General features: G+C 43.8%; 1 protein-coding gene across 4 annotated transcripts in view; it reads right to left on the reverse strand.

The window, feature by feature from the left end:
- Nucleotides 1-376: 376 nt before the first annotated feature.
- The window catches only part of IPO13 (importin 13), a 43,396-nt gene continuing 22,057 nt past the window's right edge, over nucleotides 377-21,715 (reverse strand). For 2 of the 4 annotated variants that reach the window (XM_053392696.1, XM_053392698.1), the window contains exons 3-20: nucleotides 21,272-21,412; nucleotides 20,395-20,536; nucleotides 17,924-18,090; nucleotides 17,573-17,693; nucleotides 15,647-15,794; nucleotides 15,272-15,453; nucleotides 14,267-14,293; nucleotides 13,567-13,701; nucleotides 13,040-13,187; nucleotides 12,426-12,502; nucleotides 11,915-12,052; nucleotides 11,435-11,531; nucleotides 9,900-9,952; nucleotides 4,824-4,890; nucleotides 4,487-4,545; nucleotides 4,025-4,114; nucleotides 3,474-3,655; nucleotides 377-2,683 (exon numbers count right to left, since the gene is read on the reverse strand). In XM_053392696.1, the coding sequence (XP_053248671.1) occupies nucleotides 2,584-2,683; nucleotides 3,474-3,655; nucleotides 4,025-4,114; nucleotides 4,487-4,545; nucleotides 4,824-4,890; nucleotides 9,900-9,952; nucleotides 11,435-11,531; nucleotides 11,915-12,052; nucleotides 12,426-12,502; nucleotides 13,040-13,187; nucleotides 13,567-13,701; nucleotides 14,267-14,293; nucleotides 15,272-15,453; nucleotides 15,647-15,794; nucleotides 17,573-17,693; nucleotides 17,924-18,090; nucleotides 20,395-20,536; nucleotides 21,272-21,412 (2,074 nt within the window). In that variant the 3' untranslated portion in view covers nucleotides 377-2,583. Of the gene's footprint in view, nucleotides 2,684-3,473; nucleotides 3,656-4,024; nucleotides 4,115-4,486; nucleotides 4,546-4,823; nucleotides 4,891-9,899; nucleotides 9,953-11,434; nucleotides 11,532-11,914; nucleotides 12,053-12,425; nucleotides 12,507-13,039; nucleotides 13,188-13,566; nucleotides 13,702-14,266; nucleotides 14,294-15,271; nucleotides 15,454-15,646; nucleotides 15,795-17,572; nucleotides 17,694-17,923; nucleotides 18,091-20,394; nucleotides 20,537-21,271; nucleotides 21,413-21,715 lie in introns of all 4 variants that reach the window. The other 2 variants (XM_053392695.1, XM_053392697.1) reach the window with 2 other exon arrangements.

Here is a 21,715-nt window from a genome sequence, read left to right on the forward strand (position 1 = left end):
AAAACCAAACACCACAAGAAAGGTATAACAGGCAGTCTTTTGCACAAGCTAGTAATGATTATGTTGCTTTTTGCTCCATGCTGCAAAGTAAGATTCAGTTCCATGGCCTCTTACAGTCTCTTGCTTGTACCTTCTATTCTACTTATACCACCTATGAAGACATGTGCAATGCAAGTTCATCAGTCAAGGTCCTGGACAGCAGTTGCATAGGTATCAGGTTCCGGAAAGCAGCAACATCATATGCTAAGCCCTGTAGCAGCCCATGACCACACCAGTGATCAATACCTTTCCTAATAAGGCAAAATGTGGAGTGCTTAGATAAGCAGCATGGAAGTAAGAGCTTCAAATAAATAACTGAAAGGTATAGCACACAGCCTCAAAATGCTAATTTTTAAAGGAATGTTTCAGTGCAAAGAACACCAGACAGAAACACTGAAATCAGTGGAAAGAGAGAAGGTGCAGCAATGTACCACATGCCCAAACCTAGAAGGCACATTCTCTGCCAAGTACTGCTTATTTTGTGCATTAATGTAGATACTTCTCTTTACCGGGGTGTAATCATGGCCACTGCTATAGAAATACTGGAGTACTGCTTTTTCCCTAATATAGCCAACTGTACTTTGTTCTTTCCATGTGCAATGTGAAGGTTTCACAGCTATTCAAGATAAGCCACCAAGCCATCTTATAGATTACTTAATTACAGATCACTACTTCAATTTCTGATCAAAACACATAAACTACTTGGTTGCACTGATTAGTTAAACATTAAGTCCACATTTGATGTGAAGGTTTCTGATGTAATTTGACTTTTTTAACCAGTGAAAACAGTTACTTAACAAGCCAGGATTACACAAAATGCTTATCTTGTTTCCAGATTCAGAGTACTTCATCTGCCTGAACTGGAACAACCCTTACTTGGGAAAAAAAACCAGTATACCCTATTCACTTTTCAAGACTTGACCTAGAACAGTGCATTGTCAGTATGCTACTTTTTGCATTTACTTAAGATGCCTGATTTTGTTTCAGTTTCTGTTGTCCCATAAGCATATTCTTCCCCAAGAATATGTTTTGCCTTGGAAATGCAGAAGCTCCAGCTGATGTCTACATAAACCTCTAGTACAGCAGTTCTCAAACCATTTTTTCATGGACCACTTGGAAAATGCTGTGGATGGTGCAGGGCTCAGCCAGCTACTTTTTTGTTTTATAACTCATACTCTAAATAACTGCAGTCTTTTATTTCTAATGCGATGGATATGCCTGTTTTTTTGTGAGCAACGTTCTGTGAAGTCCATCTCCATCATCAGAAAATATAAAGTGCAGGGCCAAGTACAGATACTTTTGACCACCCCACAAACCACCTCAATGGAGCCTGCAAATGTGTTTGAGAACTTCTGCTCCAGTACTTACCACACTGGTATCTGCTATTGTTATTTAGATGGTTCAACAGTTACTTTGGTAAGCTCTTGTTAAATAGAAAGGATTGACTAAGGTTCAAGCCATCCCAACCTGCTCTTATGTAAACTGAGTTTCACTACCAAGGGTTAGGAAACATTACAGCAAGTCCCAAGTTAGGAACCTACTCGTGTTGTATGGGGAGGTAAGACTGAAACTAGCCCTGGAGTCATTCTGAATTGCACATTTGCTCAACCTGGTTAGTCTCCAAACCTGCAATACCAACAGTCCCCCATATGAAAATTATTTGCTCCTCTTCCATCCTTCCACCATAAACAGTAGCACACCCTCAGATCCATTGTCACATCTTGATCTTCAGCTGTAGAAGCAACCAGGGATATTTTTCATCAGAGCACGTAAAGGTGGCTGCAACCCTTTTAAATGAACCTAGAAACTATCATTCATATTACAGGCTAGTATGATAATATGCCTTCCACGGGATGCTCATATAGATTGTTGACTGCAAAAAGAAAATTTGAACTGGTTACGCAACTTTGCCAGCACACCAAGAAATGCAAAGGCTGGCAGGTATGCTTCCTTCTGAGAAGCTAACTTTGATTCTTTCCAATACTTTGTTGCAGAATTTGGATTTCTTCTTTGTCCAAAACGACATCGTACTCTTCTTTATTACCCGTTAGGCTAGGGCAGCTATAAGTGCAACTGCAGCTGCTACAGCTTTTTACCCTCCCCTGCCCAATATTGTCCAGAAGTTACATCTCTTCCCCCAATTCACCAAACACCACAGCTTAGAAAAGCCTTAATATAATTCAAGGCTGCAGGGCCTTCCACTTCAGTCAGACACAAGCTGCCTCATGCAGGGCAAAGGCAGACTCTTTAGGAACAGACAATACCACAGATATGTCTACAGGAGTGTGCTGGGAAAACAAGGGGCAATCATTGCACCAGTCTAGCAGGGGGAGGAAATCTCCTCAGCTCCAGCCTGTGCTCCAAGTCCTTGTAGCCTGCTGCCTCTGAACATGCAGGAGGGATGGACAAACAGCTCATTCTTGAGAGGAGCAGCCTCAGCAGGTTAGTTGCAGTTATCGTCCTATGAGCTGGTTCAATAGCAGCATTAGGCCGTGGCAGGTAGCCAGCAGATCTGTTCATGCTCCTGTTTTGCTACATGGCCCCTCAGTAGTCTGCTGTGTATTCGGTACCATGCAGTCCTCGGCACAGCAGTGTGAACTCCTTTACCATCTCCTTCACACGCCGTTTGTTCACACGCTCTCTGCTAACACAGAAAAATAATGATAAAAGGCTGATATAGAAGGATGGTGAATGAGTCACTTAAAAAAACCAGCTAGAGCTGAGTCGGATGTTCCCATACACAAGGGCACCACCCAGTGCCAAACCCATGGAATCCCCAGCACTGAGAGCTGGGTACTGCAGACGTGGTCCGCACAGCTACTATAATCATTGCTGCCCTCCATTAAGACATCCTCTTTCAAATAACTCATGTTCCTGTTCTGCAAATTATCGTTCACCAGTGCATCTCAGTTCATCGGTGGCTGGATTAATCTAGTGAATCCTGCTCTTCCAGCCATAACAATACAAGAAGAACCTGCCAGAACAGGCCAATGGCCCGATACAGCAGGCTCTGCTTATGTTCCTGTTATAATAATTATTAAATGCTGGTGAATTCATGGGTGTTTACATGGAGTAGCAGGGGCTTAAAGGAGAAACCAAAGCAACACCAAGATAGGTACCATGTCTCTACAAGGATAAAAACTCAAGTTTATGTTTAGTTTCTGTGCTGCCCTTTTCTATTTACCTCTACTTTATATAAATACCTTGAACCTTTCTGAACATCTTAATTAATTTACAAAAAAATAAAAAAATAAGCAAGCTCTTTATTGTAGAAGATTCTGGGGAGGACTATTGAACCTGGAGAAATGCTCAGTATCTATCATGATCACTCATGACAATTTGGGGGCACAGATAGAAAGCTGAAGAGCCAAGAAACCTGCTCACACATCTCCCCCAACTCAGTCTTCCAGAAAAGTCTTCAAGAGAAAGTTCACCTGAGAATTTGCTGGCTGAAGATTTCCTTTTGTTCAGGGCTGACACGGGCTGATGGAAAACCATCCTGCTGCATCACTTCCTTGATCCAGACACTCAAGTAACTGAAGCAGTGCTTGTTGAGAGCAAAGAGGATCTCAGCAAAGTGATCCATCAAGTTGCGTGCGGCTTGGCCACCTACACCCTGCAGATGGAGCAAATCCAGTTAACACCAGACAATAATCCTCCCAGGAGCCTGCACTGCAGGAGGGAGCATTACATTACAAACCTAAGAAGGCTCCAGCAGATTGCATCAAGGAATAGTTTTTAAAAAGGAAGTGGCCAAGGTGGCACACTTGCTTGGGAGTAAGCACCACTGAACCTAGTGGAACACGCTTCCAAGACAGACACGAAATACTAGATCAGGCTGCAAATCATTCAGGGATATTCTGGTTAGAAGGGAGCTGAATTAATAAAACATACTGGAATAAGTGCAGCTTATCTGTGATCATGGCTCCTTCCAGTTATTCCTTCTAACTGTCCCTGACTTAGCTTGAAAAGCCTCACTCCTTACCTCAAGCACAGCCTGCAGCAGCATTTTGCCATTCTCATGTACCACTTGTCCCACCGGTGGAATCTCCCCACAACGTGGCAATAACTCAGTCTGTAAGAAACAGTGAGAAGGAGTTGATGCAAACTGTATTGCTAGAACTCAGATATATAGCCATCTGTCTCCAGTTCCATGTAGGAGACAAGCACATTCCTGTATACATGTCCAAACAGAGTGGAGGCATATACAGTTAGGAGGAAATGCCTCCATACAAAAAATCCCAACTGCAAAAGAAAATAAAAAGGCCCAAATGGCAACTTATGAAAGGAGAAGCTCCTTTCTGGAATTTGGAGGAGGCTCCCTCTCACCAGTTCTGGGTGCTTCTCCATCCTGTCCCAGCACAAGTGCTTCCAAGCCACTTGGCCCAAACGCAACTCTGCCTGTACCATTGGCCAATGGCAGATCTAGCAAAAGCAAAACACTCACAAAAAAGCCACAGGCAGCTTTGACAGTTGGTGCTTCAGGGAACTTCAAGGAGATCACACCTAGAGGGAAAGCAACACTTCAGGACTCAGCTAACACAATTCAAAGCTTTCCACAGGAGCGGGAAGGAAAGGAGCCTTCCCTTCTCCAAGCGTAAGGACTTTACATGGAGCTTCAGCTGGTCTGATTGGAGGGGTGTTTCTACATCAAACATGCAGGCTGTTGTCATATATCTGAACCTTTAAGAAACACTGCCTCATTTGGCTAAATCAGCTTTCCCAACTGCATCAAGGGAGCTCAATTTTTTGATAGCTTAGTCTTACGGGGCCTGCCTACTCACCACAATGGAATACTGCTTTGACATCCAGGCTGCTACACAGGAACAGGTCAGGTTTCCGTTTGAGTGCCTGCAAGGTACACACACATACACAGACAATAAACACAGCTCTGGCAAGCCGGGGCAAAAAAGTGCCACAGAATAGCTCCCTGGCCAAGACCCCCATGTGCACTTACCTGGCCATCAGCCATGGTGCACAGTAAGTCAGATATGGCAGGAAGGGAAAGAACATAAGTAGGACACTTCTGAAGTCAAGGGCATCAAGGACTCCAGGTAATTAAGAGCCTCTGAAGACACATGTAATTGAAACATTACCTAGAAACAACCTACTAGGATTCCTACTTTGCTACAAATGAAGAAATCCAGATATGTGGGAATTCCTTTCTTACACCGTCAGGAAAGGGGGCTCATCTAGTTTCAGTATTCCTGTTAAACTACAAAAAGGCTGATTTTACTTGTGACTTAATATAAATATTGCTGCCTGGCAGCTTATTTCAGCACCATAGACAGCAAGCACAGGCAAGAATTTTACGAGCCTATCCATTTCAGCACCTTGGACAGCAATCCCCACTGTTACTTCCATTCCTGAATGACCTAAACATCTGCTCCACCATGGCATTCGCAAAACAAGGTGAGACCTATTAACAAACAGGGCCCTAAACAACTTATACTCCCATATAGCTATGTGAAGTATGTGCTTTGTCAGTGAAGCACGATCTTCCGGGGCTGCAGAAGTATTGCTTGTTGTACCTGCAACTGGATACCAATCGCTGCAATGACTAGCTTCCAAAGCTTTGCATTCTCAGTTTCCACTCTACACACCTTGATTGTCCACTTGTTCATCACCCAGGTGGAAGGAGCAAAGAGAGTTAAGGGAAGGGCTGTAATTCAGTGGCAGAGCATCTGCCTTGCACACTGAAGCTCTCAGGTACAATTTCCGACATCTGCAGGTAGGGCTAGGGATGTCCCCCGCCTGAAACCTGGCAGAGCCACTACCAGTCAGTGTAGACAATACTGAGCTAGATGGACCAATGGTTTGACCTGGTGTAAGGCATCTTCCTATGATCCAACGTTATGTCCCTTTCTGTCATGCAATGGTAAATATCTGCCTGGTGCTAATCTGCAGAGTTTTCAATGGCTCTTGTATTGCAAATGCTACTGTTAAAACTGCAACGGAATATTGCTAATACTCTAAAGTTTTAAAAATGATTTTTATTCCATCACCCTAGTAAAGAATGTTTCGTTTGTTTGCATCCCTCCAAGTACATTTTTACATATTGACGGCCAGTTTCAACTAATGAGCCCCACTAGCAGAACTAGCACAATGGGGCTTCCCCTCTTCCCTCTCCCTGCACCCAAATTGGCTGGAGAAGGGCCAGGAGGCCCCCCAAAACAGCCTGCAGGAGGAAGAGAGGGGCATCATTCCATATGGCAAGATGAAGCGCTTGCTTTGACAGAATGATTGCCATAGTGCTATGTTGAATTCCTCCCACAATGTGTTAAAGCCAACTAAGTTGAAACAGATTTGCTTAGTACACAGTGCATTGTGAGCCATCAGTATAGAAATAGATAAAAAGGCCAATTAAATCAAATGTCTGAGCCCACACATCTTTGTATTCCATTACTGAAACATTTGCTCATATCCAAAGTGAAGCAAATTAAACCATGCAGAATAAATTATATTAATACCTATACAGGTCTCCATAAACAATTTAGCCAATATACCACATAATGACAGCCAGTTAAAGGAAACTCAGTGCTAGCTCACAATATGCTCATGACTTGACACTAACCCTTTGTCTCTCAACAACTACCTTTGTATCAAAGCAACCTTATGGGGGTGCACTAAAACTAGGACCTCTAAGAACATATTTAAAATTTTCATGTAAACACCTATGCTAGAGGAATGACTCTAGTGTTCTGACATTTTAAGCAATTAAAATTGTTCCAACAAAAGATCATTCTTTTGCATCTCCCTTTCCTCTTCACTTCTTTTTTTCTTCTACATGGCAGTACACACACACAATTTCAGGAAAGCTCAAATCTATATTTAAGCCTAGGCTGCTGGTCTTTTGATTTAGGGATAATATAGGCATTAGTGGGGCAATACTTGCAAATCAAGATGATTTGATTTTTGAACAAAGAAAGGAAAATGGTATATATTCTTACATAATTCTGCCCACAGACACAACATTTATGTTTCACAATGTACCAGTCCACTTGAATGGACAAGCAGTGTTGTTACATACTCAATGGTCTTCTCATTTTAGCAAACTGACCCTTCTGCTAGGCCTGTATTCTAGTCTCACTAGATGGCTTCAAAGAAAGTGCATGCCTGATGCTGATGCTGTGAAGAATTTTCCTACTGATTTGTCTCCACACTAAGCGTGAGGGGAGAACATTCCCCTAGGATTTCAGACTTCTCAAATATTCCTATATCTAGTGTCTTTTAACCTGGTTGTTGGGACAGAACGAGCCTGGACATGGGCCACCAGTTGGGCAAGTTAAACACAGCAAATGTTAACATAAGTCTTCTAGGGCATTGCCAATTTAGGCTTACTCCAAGAGAGAAGGGTATAGGTGACATTCTGCCAACGGGACACCGTCAGCAAATTATAGGAAAATGGCAGACTGCAGAAGTTGCACTTTCAAATGCAACCCAGTCCTCTTTGCCTCATACAGAATCCAGAACCATGCATAGTTTGGAACCATGTTACCTCAAGGGTCATATTCTCCCATATAAATCCACTCTGCCTCTTTTGTTTTAGTTGAGTTCTTGCTCCAAGTACTACAGGTGTATGTAGGCTGGTAGCCACAAAGAGCATGACTCTTTGGGTGATGGCAGCCTGCCCTTGGAAGTGTCTCTCTAGAGAGTCTGCTAAGATGCATTTTGGTGCATGGCCCAAACATATTTTTAGCAAGGCAGTTGGAAGATGAAGAGTTTCAAATGCTGGACTACTGTAATTAATCTTTTAGTTACAAGTGTTTCGAATATTGCTTCAGAATTTTATTGTATCTTATTGTAAGCTGTTTTGTGGGACTGGCGGACCAGGAGGTAGTATTTTATTTTTTTACTCAAAGAATGAAAGTGCTAATGACAATATGGGGAATAACCAGTATATCAGCAGCCTCTCTCTCCTCTTTTGGGGTGTGTGTTAAGTTTTAATGTGAATGCTGAGAGATAGCAAAAGTGCAATGGGACTTAGGCTCACAGATGAAGTAGAATAAGAGACAATAAGAATGCCAGTGACCCCAAGATGCAGGGTGCAGTGTCTCCAGACCACCAGCTTTCACATCTCCAAAAGAAGCGGTGAACAAAACATACTGGGCACTAGTAGCTAAATCAGCCCAAACCCAGGCAACTTCTAATTTGAGCTTCTCTCAAATTTTATGGAGGCAAACAAACAATATTTATTCAACCAAGGGAGGAAAGTGTGTGTGTATGTGTGTGTGTATATATGTGTGTATATATGCAAGAGAGGAAGACATACAATATAAAAAAGTATTAATAGCATTGTTTTGAGTCCACTGAAACACTACTGCTTTAATTTCCAGCATGGGCCAAACTATGACACCCACTGTCCCAGACACAGTGCTGCATTTTTTAATTCTTCAGGATGAATATTGGCTGGTGATTAGATCTCATCTGGATGCAGTCAGTCAGAAGATCTGGGGTCCCAAGTTGTTCCATGTCGAACTGCATGAGCTACTGTGGGGCTTTCAACTGTGTCTGGATGCCCCAGGGGCTTCTCCTAGTCCCTCTCTTCACATCTACCATTCCAACTCCTTTTCCTTCATCTGGCTAAAGCTACTCCCTACCCCCCTCCTAGGATGAGATTGTTCCAACCCTTTCCTGAGAACATGGATCCACCATAGGGCTCCACCTATATAATTATAACTGATTTCAGTATTTGATATTTAACTGTACATTGATAGCTGACATCCCCTTAACATGATGACAAAACAAGAATAAGAACTCTAAAGGGTGGCATTTTAATTCTGCGATTTGCTGTTGTCAAATTTCAGAATTTTCTGGAAGTTTGTTACTGTGTTACTGAAGAGAAGTGTGAGTATTAGCTGATGGTCAGGGGTCCCTTTACCTTTACCTATTAGCAACATTGCCTCCCATATTTGCATCTGTATTAACTGCCACAAGGGGGAGCTAAGCACTCAGATACTTCCCCCATCACAGTATACAGAAACCCCATTAGGCAACAATAAACCAGAGCCAACGAGAAAGCATCTTATTACAGTCAGGAGATCAATATATAAGATCCCACCCCATTCTGCTCCATCAGTTCTTAGTGCTGCAGCTTATTTTCAGTCTAGGGATTGCTCATTCTAATCCACTTGCTGGGGGTGCTTCATCCTTCACTTACTCCAGGGAATGATACCCACCAGCCTCTGTTTGTATTCCACCACCACTGCTTTGCCCTGCCCTGTGCATGATGTCATTACAGCATTAGAGACAGAGCTCTATGGAAGATGCACAATCTGGGGGGGAAAACAAAACACCAGACACAGGAAGCCTTGGCAGAAATGCTGGAGTGCAGAAGGGTTTTGGGGTCAAACACGGGTGACAAGGCTCATCTGCTATGCTTGCCCATTAGATCAGCTGCCCCTCCCAGATCCACCAAGTTACTGAATACATCACTCCTACCTAATAAACAGAAACTATGGACTTGCCAGCATTTGTAAAGAAGTCAGAGTCACTTCAGAAAACCATGCAGATCTATACCAGGACTGGAATGCTGCTGCCAGAACTCTTGAACTACATTTACCAATTTTTCAGCAGCCCCCTTCTGGGCAAGGCTACACCACATGACCTGAAAACAAACCCAACCTACAAGCCTTGTTGCATCACTAGGTATTGCCCCTTGGGGAATGGAAAGGGCAAACTCACACCTATGAAAAAGGAGAATGTTTTGTTTTCAACTTCCACGGAAACAGATGGAGAAACTCGATATTCAACTAAAAGGAAAAAACGTTGTCAACAGAAAGCTAAAAATAGGTTTAAATTGAATTAAAAAAGAGAAAGAGAGAGAACAGAAAGTGAATGAATAAGAAACTAAAACACACCTGTGCCAGGAGTTGCATAAATGAATCAACAATATCAGGATGATCCCTGGGCCCTAAAAATATAATAAAGATGTAACTGAAGAGAAAAATCATACAAACAGCAACTCAACATCATATAGTTATGTGATACAGAAAGAATTTACAAGTGAAAACAGGAGTAAGGGAAGGAAGGGGAGGGTGCAAGGGGGTGGGTTGAGGAGGGCAGGCACATGAGCAGCTTGAAGCAAGTTAAAGAAACAAAACATACAAAAATCATGGAGCTTGGAAACCCAAGAACAGAAAGAAAGTGCAAAGGAATAGGCCTGTGCCCAGAGTCCCCTGCCAAGCACCAAGGATAGGAAGGGGAGAGCTCATTGCACCCTAGCAAGGGAAGAGAGAAGCAGGAGCTAACTGGAAACCAGCTTCATGTGGAGAACGAGCACATTTGAACTGGATACATGTTATCATGATTTACTTGGTCCTGAAAGACAACTCCAGAGTCAAACAACAAATCCAGTATTGACATGGAGTAGGCACAAAGTATTGGAAATCCACTAGAGTGCCGGATGGACAGTCCCAACACAGTATTTTCCTAACACCCATGTCCACATGCCTGCCTAGTTGGGAAGAACCCAACTTTCTGGCATTTTCTGCAGGGAAAGGCCAGTGTGGTTGCTGGTAAGCATACTTCCATTCCACAAAACAGAAAGCCTTGTGGCATTATAAATTTAGCAAATTTATTATCACATAAGCTTTCCTGGATCTGAGAATTCTCTTCCTCCATGTTGGCTATGCCTGACCCAGTCAGGCAGTAACAGGGCATCACTCCAAGTACTAGTTGCTCCCCATCAATTCTGAGTTCAAACAAGAACCTGGAGAAGGAAGCAGATACCCCACCAACCATGCTGACTGGATCTGTACATGTATTCCAAGCTTTTCATCTCAGCTGGGGTCAATATGGCAGTTCCATGCAAAGGCAAGTCCAAACACTTGCTGGGAATTTCACAAAGCTGTAAAAGGAATCCTTTGAGCTGGAGAACCAGGGAGATAGGATACAGAGTCCACATGACAAATGTTTTATTTAGGCCACAGGAAAAAAAACACCCTGATGAATATGGTCGACTCCATAAAGAGCCATGATGGGGTTAACTGAAAGACATTACAACACACTCCTGAGTGATTCTTGCTTTCTACTCAGAGCCGATTGCTCACTTCATCTTCCTCTTGGGGCTGTAACCCAGGAATCTGACACGGGGAGGGCACATTTCCAGTCATGAAGGACAGGGGAAGAGGGGGAAATGGCAGCACTACTGTCCACTCAGGCACTGATACCTGAGGAGAAGCATGCCAGAGAGTCCACCTCAGCAAGAGCTTTTCATCTTCATCTGTACCAGCTAAAAGCTTTTGGAACTGAACGAGCACAGCCATGACCTGAGGAAGGTGTTCCCTCCCCCCACCTGCACACACCTTATAGTCGAGTCTGAACAGCTGAAACCAGGAACAGCAGTTTTCAACGTGGCAGCCTCACAAGACTGAAGGTGCCCAAGCACACGTACCTTGCTGAAACAGTGTTAGCGTAACTGATGTGACGAGCAGAAAGAGTGCCTTGATAGGTGGGAAATGGGCAGGCTCATGGGCAAAGATGTGAACCAGCTGGGGATATAAAATACAAAGGAGACTGAAGCCAGAGCAGTCTGGTTTGACCCATTCCATTCCATCCCATATTTGTAGCCCCTAGCTATCCCCTGTGTAAGTCTAGCTGCCTGTTCTTTGCCTAAAAACATCAACAAGACCCTTGCTGCTAACACAGCAAAAGAGACAGAGACCAGCTGGCATAGGAACACTACAGTAGCTTCTCAGATATGTGCATACACAATTCGTGTGTATGGGGGAAAACACATTTTGAGCAATATCTGTGCTTGAACAAAACAAAGGAGACAAGCTAAAGATACTAAGTGGGTAGGAATTAATCTGTTGAGTAATCAGCCTCCATTGTAAACTTAGTAGCTTCCAGGAATTCTAGTACTTAGACTTACCTGTCGAGTGAGATCAATGGCAGATGCCTGAGGAATGGTGCTATACATCTGGCCCAGCATCTCACACAGCTGAGGCACCATGGGTGCAAAGTCATCCAGGAGGGTCTTCACAGACTTTTCAAAAATGGAGCACACAGACTGTGGGAAGAGGAAGGGCTGCGTCAAGGGAGGACTGGTTAAATAACTTGTTCCTTAGCTAAATATCTATTGATTCTGTCCTTCACCTTTCCTCAAAGAAGCCTGAGGTGCCATATATAGTTTCCTCCACCCACCTCCAATTCAGTTCTGTGAGGTAAGTTTGGCGTGGTCGGCCAAACTCCTAAGCCTAAAAGTAGAATACCAAATTGAACAGAATGTGGGAATCAACTGAAAAGAGAGACTTATCCAACATCACAAACATACATTCTTCAAGTTCTGCCAACAACCACCAGTGCCAACCTGGGAATCTCCTATCTAACTATAGCTATGTGGGCAAAGTGTTGCTTGTTTTTTAACCTAGAAGATGCATTACCTCCACAACCTGGGCATCATTCAGCCACTTGCTGAGCACTTTCTGGATAAGCTGGAAGACTTGCTGCAGCACCATCACTACCTAGAGGAAGAAGATAGAAGATAATTATGAAACTGGCTTGGTCTACTACAGTTAGAGGAGGAGGAGACAGCTCACAACCATTCAGATCCAGGGATGAAAAGATGGTATTAGAGGCCTCTCTAGAGATTGCTCCACAACTCATATTATGCCAGAGTAGTTTTCAAAAGTCTCACAATACCAGATGTGCAGCTGGCCTCACTTCTTTTTAAAAGCGAACACAAAGAAAATATACACAATTGAAGGGACATTCTGAGCTCTCTTCTGATCACTCAGTAGTCACGTCAAAAAGCTCACAATATGCAGTGATGAAGTGGCTAATCTACACGGGCTCATTCCAATAGTTAAAGTAACACACACACAGTGCTATGTTGTACACCACCTATTTTCACAACCCTTCAACCATTCTATGCTACTGCCCTTCAAAAGTTAGAAGAAGCTGCCTACAGTTACATGGCAGGGAAGAGACACAGCCAAATAAACATGGAGTTGTATGCCCTAATGTATAAAAAGAACTACTCAGACACATGTAACACCCACCGGATTGGGGCCCTGAGGCACCGGCAGCTTCTTGACCTCTGAGCTCTCATGATCATCATCATGATGACTGATGTCCAATGTGGTGAAGAGGTTGGAGAGCAAGCCCAGGATGTGGATGATGGCCAGCTTGTTGGAGGGGTTTGGCTGCAAGGCAAGGCATCACTATAGCAGTTACAGTAGACCCAGGATATGGGCCACTCACATCAGATGTCCCAGATTGGCAGCAAGAATGGACAGCACAACTGTGAAGCATAGTCTAGTGATTGATTCCCACCCACCCCCAGCCAATTCCCACCCACTCCATACTTGACTCCAGAAGCATAATGGAAAACAGGGCAGGGGGAAGGAATTTAAAAACCAGAGGACAGAGATAAGAAATGAGAGGCTTGCAAGACCAGGGAGGTATGGTTAAAACAAGGCACAACTTGCAAGAAGAAGAGTAGAGTTTTACACACAACAGGCTCTATTCTTTCTTAAAAGAAGGTTGGCAAACAGCCACCACCAAGCAAGTGAAGTAGCTCACCGTTTCATCAGCCAGCTTCTCCAGCTGCTGGATGTAAGGAGTAATCAGTGAGTGCAGATTCTTCAAAATCTCCTCCACTTGGAGGGCAGAGAGCAAGAAGCCCAGAGCTTGCATCAGCCACATGCACTGACTTGTCTGGGGACAGAACAAGATGGACAACATTCTTAGTTTCTCCTATTATCCTCAGAAAGTCATGCTACACTACATCTCAGTTGGAGTTTATTCTCCCTCTATTCTTCGTCAACTCTAATGCTTAAGTCTTAGCTATGCCTTCTGGAAGTCTCAACACAGAAACCTGTGTTTAGTGCCAGAACTTAGCACCAAAATAGCCATTGTCAGAGCCCTGAGTCACAGATAAACACAAATAAGACTCTTTCATGCAGCTTTGGAATGCCTGGAAACATAATGGATGTCTATCTAAACTAGGAAAGAAAAATGTGTGACTCTACAGATGCTTTTGGATTCCAACTCCCAACAGTTCTTGCCTGCAAAGCCAATGGCCAGCAACTTCTGGAGGGTCACAGATTCCCCACTCCTGATCAAAACTCTGTTTGGGAGACATGCATCCAATTTCACCAATTCCTCTAATCCTCCTCTCATTGACTGGAATGCTCAATACTTCGGAAATAACTTGATAGGTAATCATATATTCCGTACACTCTTTCACCCTCTGCACCAGGGAGGAGTATAAGTATCTTACCTTGTGAATCTGCTTCATTAGCACATCCTATAGAAGGAAAGATGTGAGAAAGTGAGTACTCGCCCCACAGCAGAAACATTTAACAATGCTCCAACCACAATATCAACTGACAACTCTGGGAGACAAACACTGATCTGGAGCATGGGCGCTATGAAATTTCAAGGAAAAGTGGATAAGCAAGAGAAGGCTAACTCCCTTCTGATTAACTTAAGCTTGCCCCTTCCATACATGCTTTTAAGAGGGCCTTGAAAAGCTCTCTACTGCTTTTCCTGAAGAGTGTTAAAGACTTGTATGATTCAGAGCAGCTTTCTCATAGTAGTTGTACACCTGTCTGATGTACCTATTGTTATCTTGCATCAATCTTTTTACATACCGGTGAGGGCTTGATCTTAAAATGCAGCTTATAAATAGCTGAATAAATAATCAATAAGCACCCTCTCCCTCCTACAGTGAAAGCCAACCCTTCTCAAGGATGCTTCATAATGGATAAGTAGTCATCAGTGATTCATTATAGGCAGCGGTTTCATATAGCTTGTCTCCCAAGCTCCATAATGTCAGCAACAAGGGTCAACAGTTCTGTTTCCTCCACACACCCTGCAAGCATAATTTTTCCTCTTCTAGCAGGAAATGTGAAGCGGAAACCAAAGACAGCATTTAGTTAAGCAGAAGGCTGAGCTGAATCTTGACCAAATTTCCACTGCAGAAGTAGCTCAAAGTCAACGTACCCTGCCAGCTGCCAAAACAGATGCACCCATACCTTCAAACTGATAAGATTCAAGTTATTTTAACTGATACATGCAGTCAGAATTCCCATTCTGACAATGTGCAATAAATATTTACCCCACTAAATCTCACATACACACGCAGATATCCTCCTCAGAATGTTCCTACTGCTTTAAGCCCTGTTGAATGATCTCTCCTTTACATACAGCTCAAAACTAGTCAGTCACTTAAACTTCCATTGTCTCATAAAACCATGTATCCTTAGACCATTATTTCAGTTACCTGAGAGACAGCTACTATGTTGGCAGCATAGGGAGGCAAGTCATACTTGCATTCACGGCAGATTTTCTTAAGGGTTGAGACACTAGAGATGGACAACTCAGGATTGCCCAGAGCCTGTAGCACCAGGGGTAAGACATTGTTGATCATGACAGGGTGGTCAGCCAGCCACTCTGAAAGTGCTCCTAGAAAGACAGAAAATGCAGAGTCAGGAGCTGCAAGGAGAGGGTACTGTGGACTGGATGAAGAGGCCCTACAGGCCACATCCAGCCTATGGACTGCTGGTTCCATAGTGTTGTAAGACCTCAACAGCCTGAGGTTCTTTGGGTTAACCTTCCCTTTTAGCACCCATTCCCTCCCCATACCCAGTCTTCTTACCAATAGTGAACATAACCGTATCTGCAAGCTGCACATTGCTGATGCTGATGTGAGGAATGAGCCCAATGAGGCCAGGCACTACATCCGAGTAGTTTACATCTATTGTTTCTGCGATGGACTGGAACCCATAAAGCAAAGCTTCTGTGTGCTGCCAGAGAAAAAAGATTTCATTCTTGAGCCCAGGCCGAACTCTAATGCCCCACATAGATATTTTAATTTTTTTTATTTATTAAATGTATATACCTCCCTTCATCCGATTTGCAACATGGACTGCATGTTGGTGCTGAATTTTACAAAGGGTGGTTCAAATACCACTACCCAAAGGAACAGTGATATATAAATATTTTAAATTTATTTAATCAAACTTGAAGGCAATGAAGGCAGAGACAGTATGTTGAAAAAGTCCCCAACCTAGATTTCATTTTTACAAAAAATATGCAGGGCTAACTTCCATAAAAAGTTATGATGAGTTGTTGATCCTTTACACTTAGTAGCACAATAATAATTCTTTCACCAGTAAGCTTTTTGCAGGGGCATCGAATCTAGTGAGTCAAATTCTTCAGGTCAAGGAACCCCTTTCCCCAGCAACATAAAGCACCTGCTATCCTTCAGTGCAACCCCAACTAGACATCCTGAAACCGCTGGGCTATATAACACACAGGGCTCACCCACACTTCCACTTGTCCCATACCTTGAAAGCATGGGTCCAAGAGGTTTTCCACTTGTCCTATTTGTCTCACCACTTTCCATGAGAACAAACACCAGTCTGCAGAAAAATCGATTGGCGTTTGCTCTGATTCAGCAGTAAAAAGTGGGTTTCCTGGGGAGAAAGGGGCGGGGCAAGTGCAAGTGTGGATGAGCTCATTGTGTAGTCTCTCTCCTTCCTGTACCCGCAAGAGGAGGCAGGATACACCTGCATCCATGCTCCCTCTCACCAAGGGCTATTCTAGCAAGATATGGACTGCTGAGGCTGCATACTTAGTATGCTGGAGTGCTGGTATGTTTGCTACTGTCTTAAGTCTTCCAGGTGCATGGACTGTAAATCATGGCTAGGCTGGGTTTTTGCTTGGCTGTCACATTGATGAACGAGGAGCCCCTGCGGTCACTGGTCCTTGACGCCCATCACTGTTTGCTGTGCCAGTAACACACTGTCAACATGCCAAGGTGAACAGATACATTCTGATTAGCTGCCACACAGAGACCTCTAGCCTGGCATTACCACCCATCATGGCACAGGAGACATATCAAAGAATCTTTCAGCATCTTTCAGCAAACTGTAAAGGCATATTTTCTTTGTAACACTGGAGGTAGTGGGACAACTACACTCCTCAGTTTTCCCACTACAGAAACCTAACTTGTAGACTAGTGACAAAAACATGTGGTAACACAAACCCTATGATAAGGAAAAATAGATGTAATTGAGCATGCATTTGTTGAGTCCGCAATCCTGCTGTCAGGTATCTTGCATAATTTGGTTGCTGCCACACAGTGATGGGAGGTGTGCCAGAATGATTGCAAAAACCACCAGCAGTGTCTTACACTAGGAGAGAAATCAGCAAGCTGGAAGTTGGGACATCGAAGCAATCCTTCAGTCCCAATTTTATAAACCACCAACTCAGCCGTACACTACAAGGAAGAGGTTTACACATTTCAGACCCATTCAACACTTCTAACAACTTTTTGGAGCTTTGTGACTTTGGATTGCCCTTCCACACATGCTGCTCTGAGATTTAACAGATGGTTCTTCTAACCAAGACACTCTGCACCTTCACTTTACCTTAGCACCTCTCTTCCACAATGCTCTCCCCCCAGGTCTAACCAGAACTAGTACCATCCTTTCTTAAAAATCTGCAGCATATTCAGCCTCTGTGTTTGCTGCATTCCTCTAGCTTGGTGTTCCATTTGAGGGTGGAGCTCTCCACTCACCTGCCATGAGGATGGCTGCTCTGTGTTGGTCAAGAGGCGACCTAGTTTGTCATATAAGCTGCTCAGCAGCTCTGCTCCAAGCATTTCATACACATACATCAAGGTGTCAGAGATGTCCACTCTGAGGAAATGAGCAAATGGGCAATAGAAAAAAAAGAGTTACAAAACACTCCCACATTACCAAATAGCAGCTAGATAGAAATTGCTGAAACAGTTATAGCCCATAGCCAAATCAGGGCAAGTTCAATGTTTACTCCCATTAATGAAGCATGATCAACTTCCTCTTCTGCAGATTATAAGCACTGCACACCAACTGAATGCTAAGGGATATGATTAGGCAAAAGGTCATACCGGTATATCCGAAATTGCTCCTTTTCATCAGAGGACCAGCAGCTGTACTCCTCATCAGAGGGAAACTGTGCCTTGTGCAGGAGCACATCCACCAGCTGGAAATAGACAGGCCGATACACTTGCTGATACATGGCCTGTTTTTCTGGATCAAAAGAGAGGATGTCATCCTGCAAAGAAAAAGATCATTCATCAAGTGGAGATTGGAAAAATCAGCCCTGAACTCCAGCAATCATGTTGATGTTAACACAATCAGTCCCCCAAGCATTTTGATGTGATGGGGGGGGGGATCACCTCTCATTGCTGTTGAATCTCTATATGGGAAACCCAGAAATGACATTTTAGAGTCAAGTTACTCCACTCAAATATTCTCCTTAATGCATCTAAGATCCTTCCTAGCTTCTAGGAGCAGTTCTACATAATACTTTGTCAGGTCACTCTCTCTGTAGTATCATTCCTTCTCAACACATTGACACCAACTAGACAAGCACAGAAGCTATCACAGGCAGGTAAAGCAGCTGACCACGTCTGCTTTCTTCTACTTTTAGTGACCAACACCTTGTTCTTTCCCTTAGAGACAGTTTTAGCCAGGTAAGGAATAAATCCACCCCCTACAGTATAGCAATGTCTGCTCCAAGAAGAAAGCTGGGTATTCCTATGCTGCTCAAGGCTGACATGGACAAGGTTACCTTATAAACTAGGCTGATGCAAAAACAGATGTATAGAAAAGAAAAGTAAGAAGGGATTCTGGGTCACTGAATACAATCCTGGAGCTTCACTAAACCTCTGATTCAAGATTCTCACACTAGGCAGAGCTTATGAAGGAAATAGAAAAGGATGATCCTGGGTTGCCTGGCACAAAATTACCAAAGGTTTTGGGAACCCACTGGAAACTGCAAAGGTGTGTACTGGTGTGGGTTAGACCATGCAGAAAAAGTCTTCTGCTGTCTCTCTGTTCTTGAGCAGCCTATAAAAGATGCTGCTTCAGTTTTGTTCCCTTCATTAGGAACGATGTGCCTGTGGACTCAAGTACTGCGCCAGTCACACACTGAGACAATGCATGACCTCATCTCATTTCAAGCTGGCACCCAGAGAAGCAGCAGCTCAACAGCTAGCCTTGCTCTTGGGCAGTGCAGGAGTATGTCAGGCTAATTTGCCATGCTAATGAAGCTTCTGGGCTCCAAGGAAGTGTGGGGGTGGGGAGGGCAAGTCAGACCAGGCTGCACTGCTTCAAGGACTGTGTCTCAGCATAGCAGCAAGCATACACCACAACAGACAAATCTGCATCTGCATTAATTGTGCTTGCAACTGGGAATAGCAGCACTTTGCCTGTCAAGACAGAGAACAAACTTGGTCTTCTTCCATAGCTGAAAAGAGCTATTATCTGTAAGGCTCTTCCAATAAGGCCACTGATGCACTATGGGTTACTCTAGTAAAGAAACACCTTGCCACCACTAGACAGCAAACTAAATGGAGCTCTCTTCCTGTCAAAACAGGGTACTCACAGTCAAGTTGTTCTCTAGCAGAAAGAGAGGAAGATGATAAATCTACCTCATAGCGAATACAGTGGTGCCCCGCAAGACGAATGCCTCACAAGACGGAAAACTCGCTAGACGAAAGAGTTTTCCGTTTTGGAGGTGCTTCGCAAAACGAATTTCCTATGGGCTTGCTTCGCAAGACGAAAATGTCTTGCGAGTTCCTGCGGGTTTTTTTTCCTCCCCCCCCCCTTTTTCTAAGCCGCTAAGCCGCTTATCCGCTTATCCGCTAAGCCGTTAAGCCGCTAAAAGCCACTAATAGCGCTAATCCGTCAATGGGCTTGCTTCGCAAGACAAAAAAACCGCTAGACGAAGAGACTCGCAGAACGGATTCTTTTCGTCTTGCGAGGCACCACTGTAATTTGATTCATGTAATGAGGTGTTTAGTTTACACACTTCTCGAAGATGGTGGAGTCTGAGCTGCAAATAAATACCTGCAGCACCTAAAGGGAATTTAAGGCTCACGGGTATATCTGAGCATCTTCTCTGTTGCCACAGAACATATTACTGGAACACAACCATGTTTATACACCATGTTTATGCAGTAAGCAGAATTACTATACATCCTTGTCACTCACTCTGGCCTTCAATATATGTATGCAAGAATGCAAGAATTTCCACTCTATTAAGCACAGAGCATACATCAAGTTTGGCCTCAGAGCTTCTAGTGGACAATTCCAGAACATTCCATTATACTCAATCCAGAGCCAATATCTATACAATCTACATGACAAGTGCTTGCATATGCAGAACAATTAGTGTAATCGTCATAAACAACTTTAATGTGCTAGCTATTAGCCTTGCCAACTTTTTCATGTAGAGGCATGCAGAACCACTAGTACAAGAACATGCCTGGCACCAACCAAAGTACAAGCCGGAGAACAAACCTATAAAGATGGCACTGAAGAAGTCCACTTCATGAAGGTGGCTAACACTTACCTGAAGTGTATACCAGAAAGTGAGTGTAAGTGAACTCGTGGTCTCATTGACAGGATAGTGTCCTGGGATCCCAGTGCAGAACATGATCATGTTAACCAGTGCTAGGAAGCTCTGCCAGTGGTCCACTTGGTCCAAGAGAGCTCTGTGGGAGATAGTAGGCACACTGCATCAGGAATTGTCTCTGCCATTGCAGGTGCATAGAAACAGCAGTCACCCCACATTTGGGATAATACAGTACAGTATATCAGTGCGCTATACCCTCTACAGCAGGCATTCCCAAACTCAGCCTTCCAGCTGTTTTAGGACTACAACTCCCATTATCCCTAGCTAACAGGACCAGTGGTCAGGGATGATGGGAATTGTAGTCCCAAAGCAGCTGGAGGACAGAGTTTGGGGATGCGTGCTCTACAGGAAAAGAGCTAGGAAGCAAACTGAAAGCGATTCGGCCAACTCATGGAACAAATACCCCAGCAAGTGGACTAGATACAGTAGGTTTAGGATCTTCAATGGCTTCCAGATGGAAAAGGGTTCCGTATAGTCCAGGCAAGGCCAAACTTGGCCCTCCAGCTGTTTTGGGACTACAACTCCCACCATCCCTAGCTAACAGGACCAGTGGTCAGGGATGATGGGAACTGTAGTCCCAAAACAGCTGGAGGGCCAAGTTTGGCCACACTTGGTATAGTATCTCTGCTATCATACACAGATACATTAGCGTCCATATGACCCTTTGGATCTTTGAGCTGCTTTAGAATGAGGTTTGGGAGACTTATAGGCTGCTTAGCTACAAAGAAAGCTAGTAGGGCAGAGGGAACACTCCCCAAAATAGCTCCATTTTCTACTGATCATTGCTATCAGAGTCCATCACCATTCTCCTCACCGGGAATGATTCTCCCCCAGGGCAACAGCAATGCGGCAGATCCCATGAGATGTCTCCATATCCCTGCTCTGAACTGCTTGATGTAGTTGTTCCTGGAGTCCCAGAACAGGTGGGATGAGCTTCAGAAGAGTATTCACATACCTGCCAAGGGAGAGAGGAGATGGGAGGCTTTATGCCTATATAGCCTCCTAAAATAATGAACCGTCAATCACAAATGTAAGATGACTCCTGCTGAATCAAGCCAGATATCAGTTTTGTCCAGCCTTCCATTCCCCATGCTGCCCAACCAGATGCTTCAGGAAGCTCGTAAGCATGGGATGAAGGTAACAGTCCTGTCCTGCAATTTGCTCTGCAGCAACTGTACTCAGAGTTATATAATCTGTGAACCTGGAGTTTCTGTAAATACTATTGCTACTGACCTTTCATAAAGTGGCTTATCTCTTG

Source organism: Podarcis raffonei, chromosome 6 (genome assembly GCF_027172205.1).
Source record: "Podarcis raffonei isolate rPodRaf1 chromosome 6, rPodRaf1.pri, whole genome shotgun sequence".
NCBI classification, from domain to species: domain Eukaryota; kingdom Metazoa; phylum Chordata; class Lepidosauria; order Squamata; family Lacertidae; genus Podarcis; species Podarcis raffonei.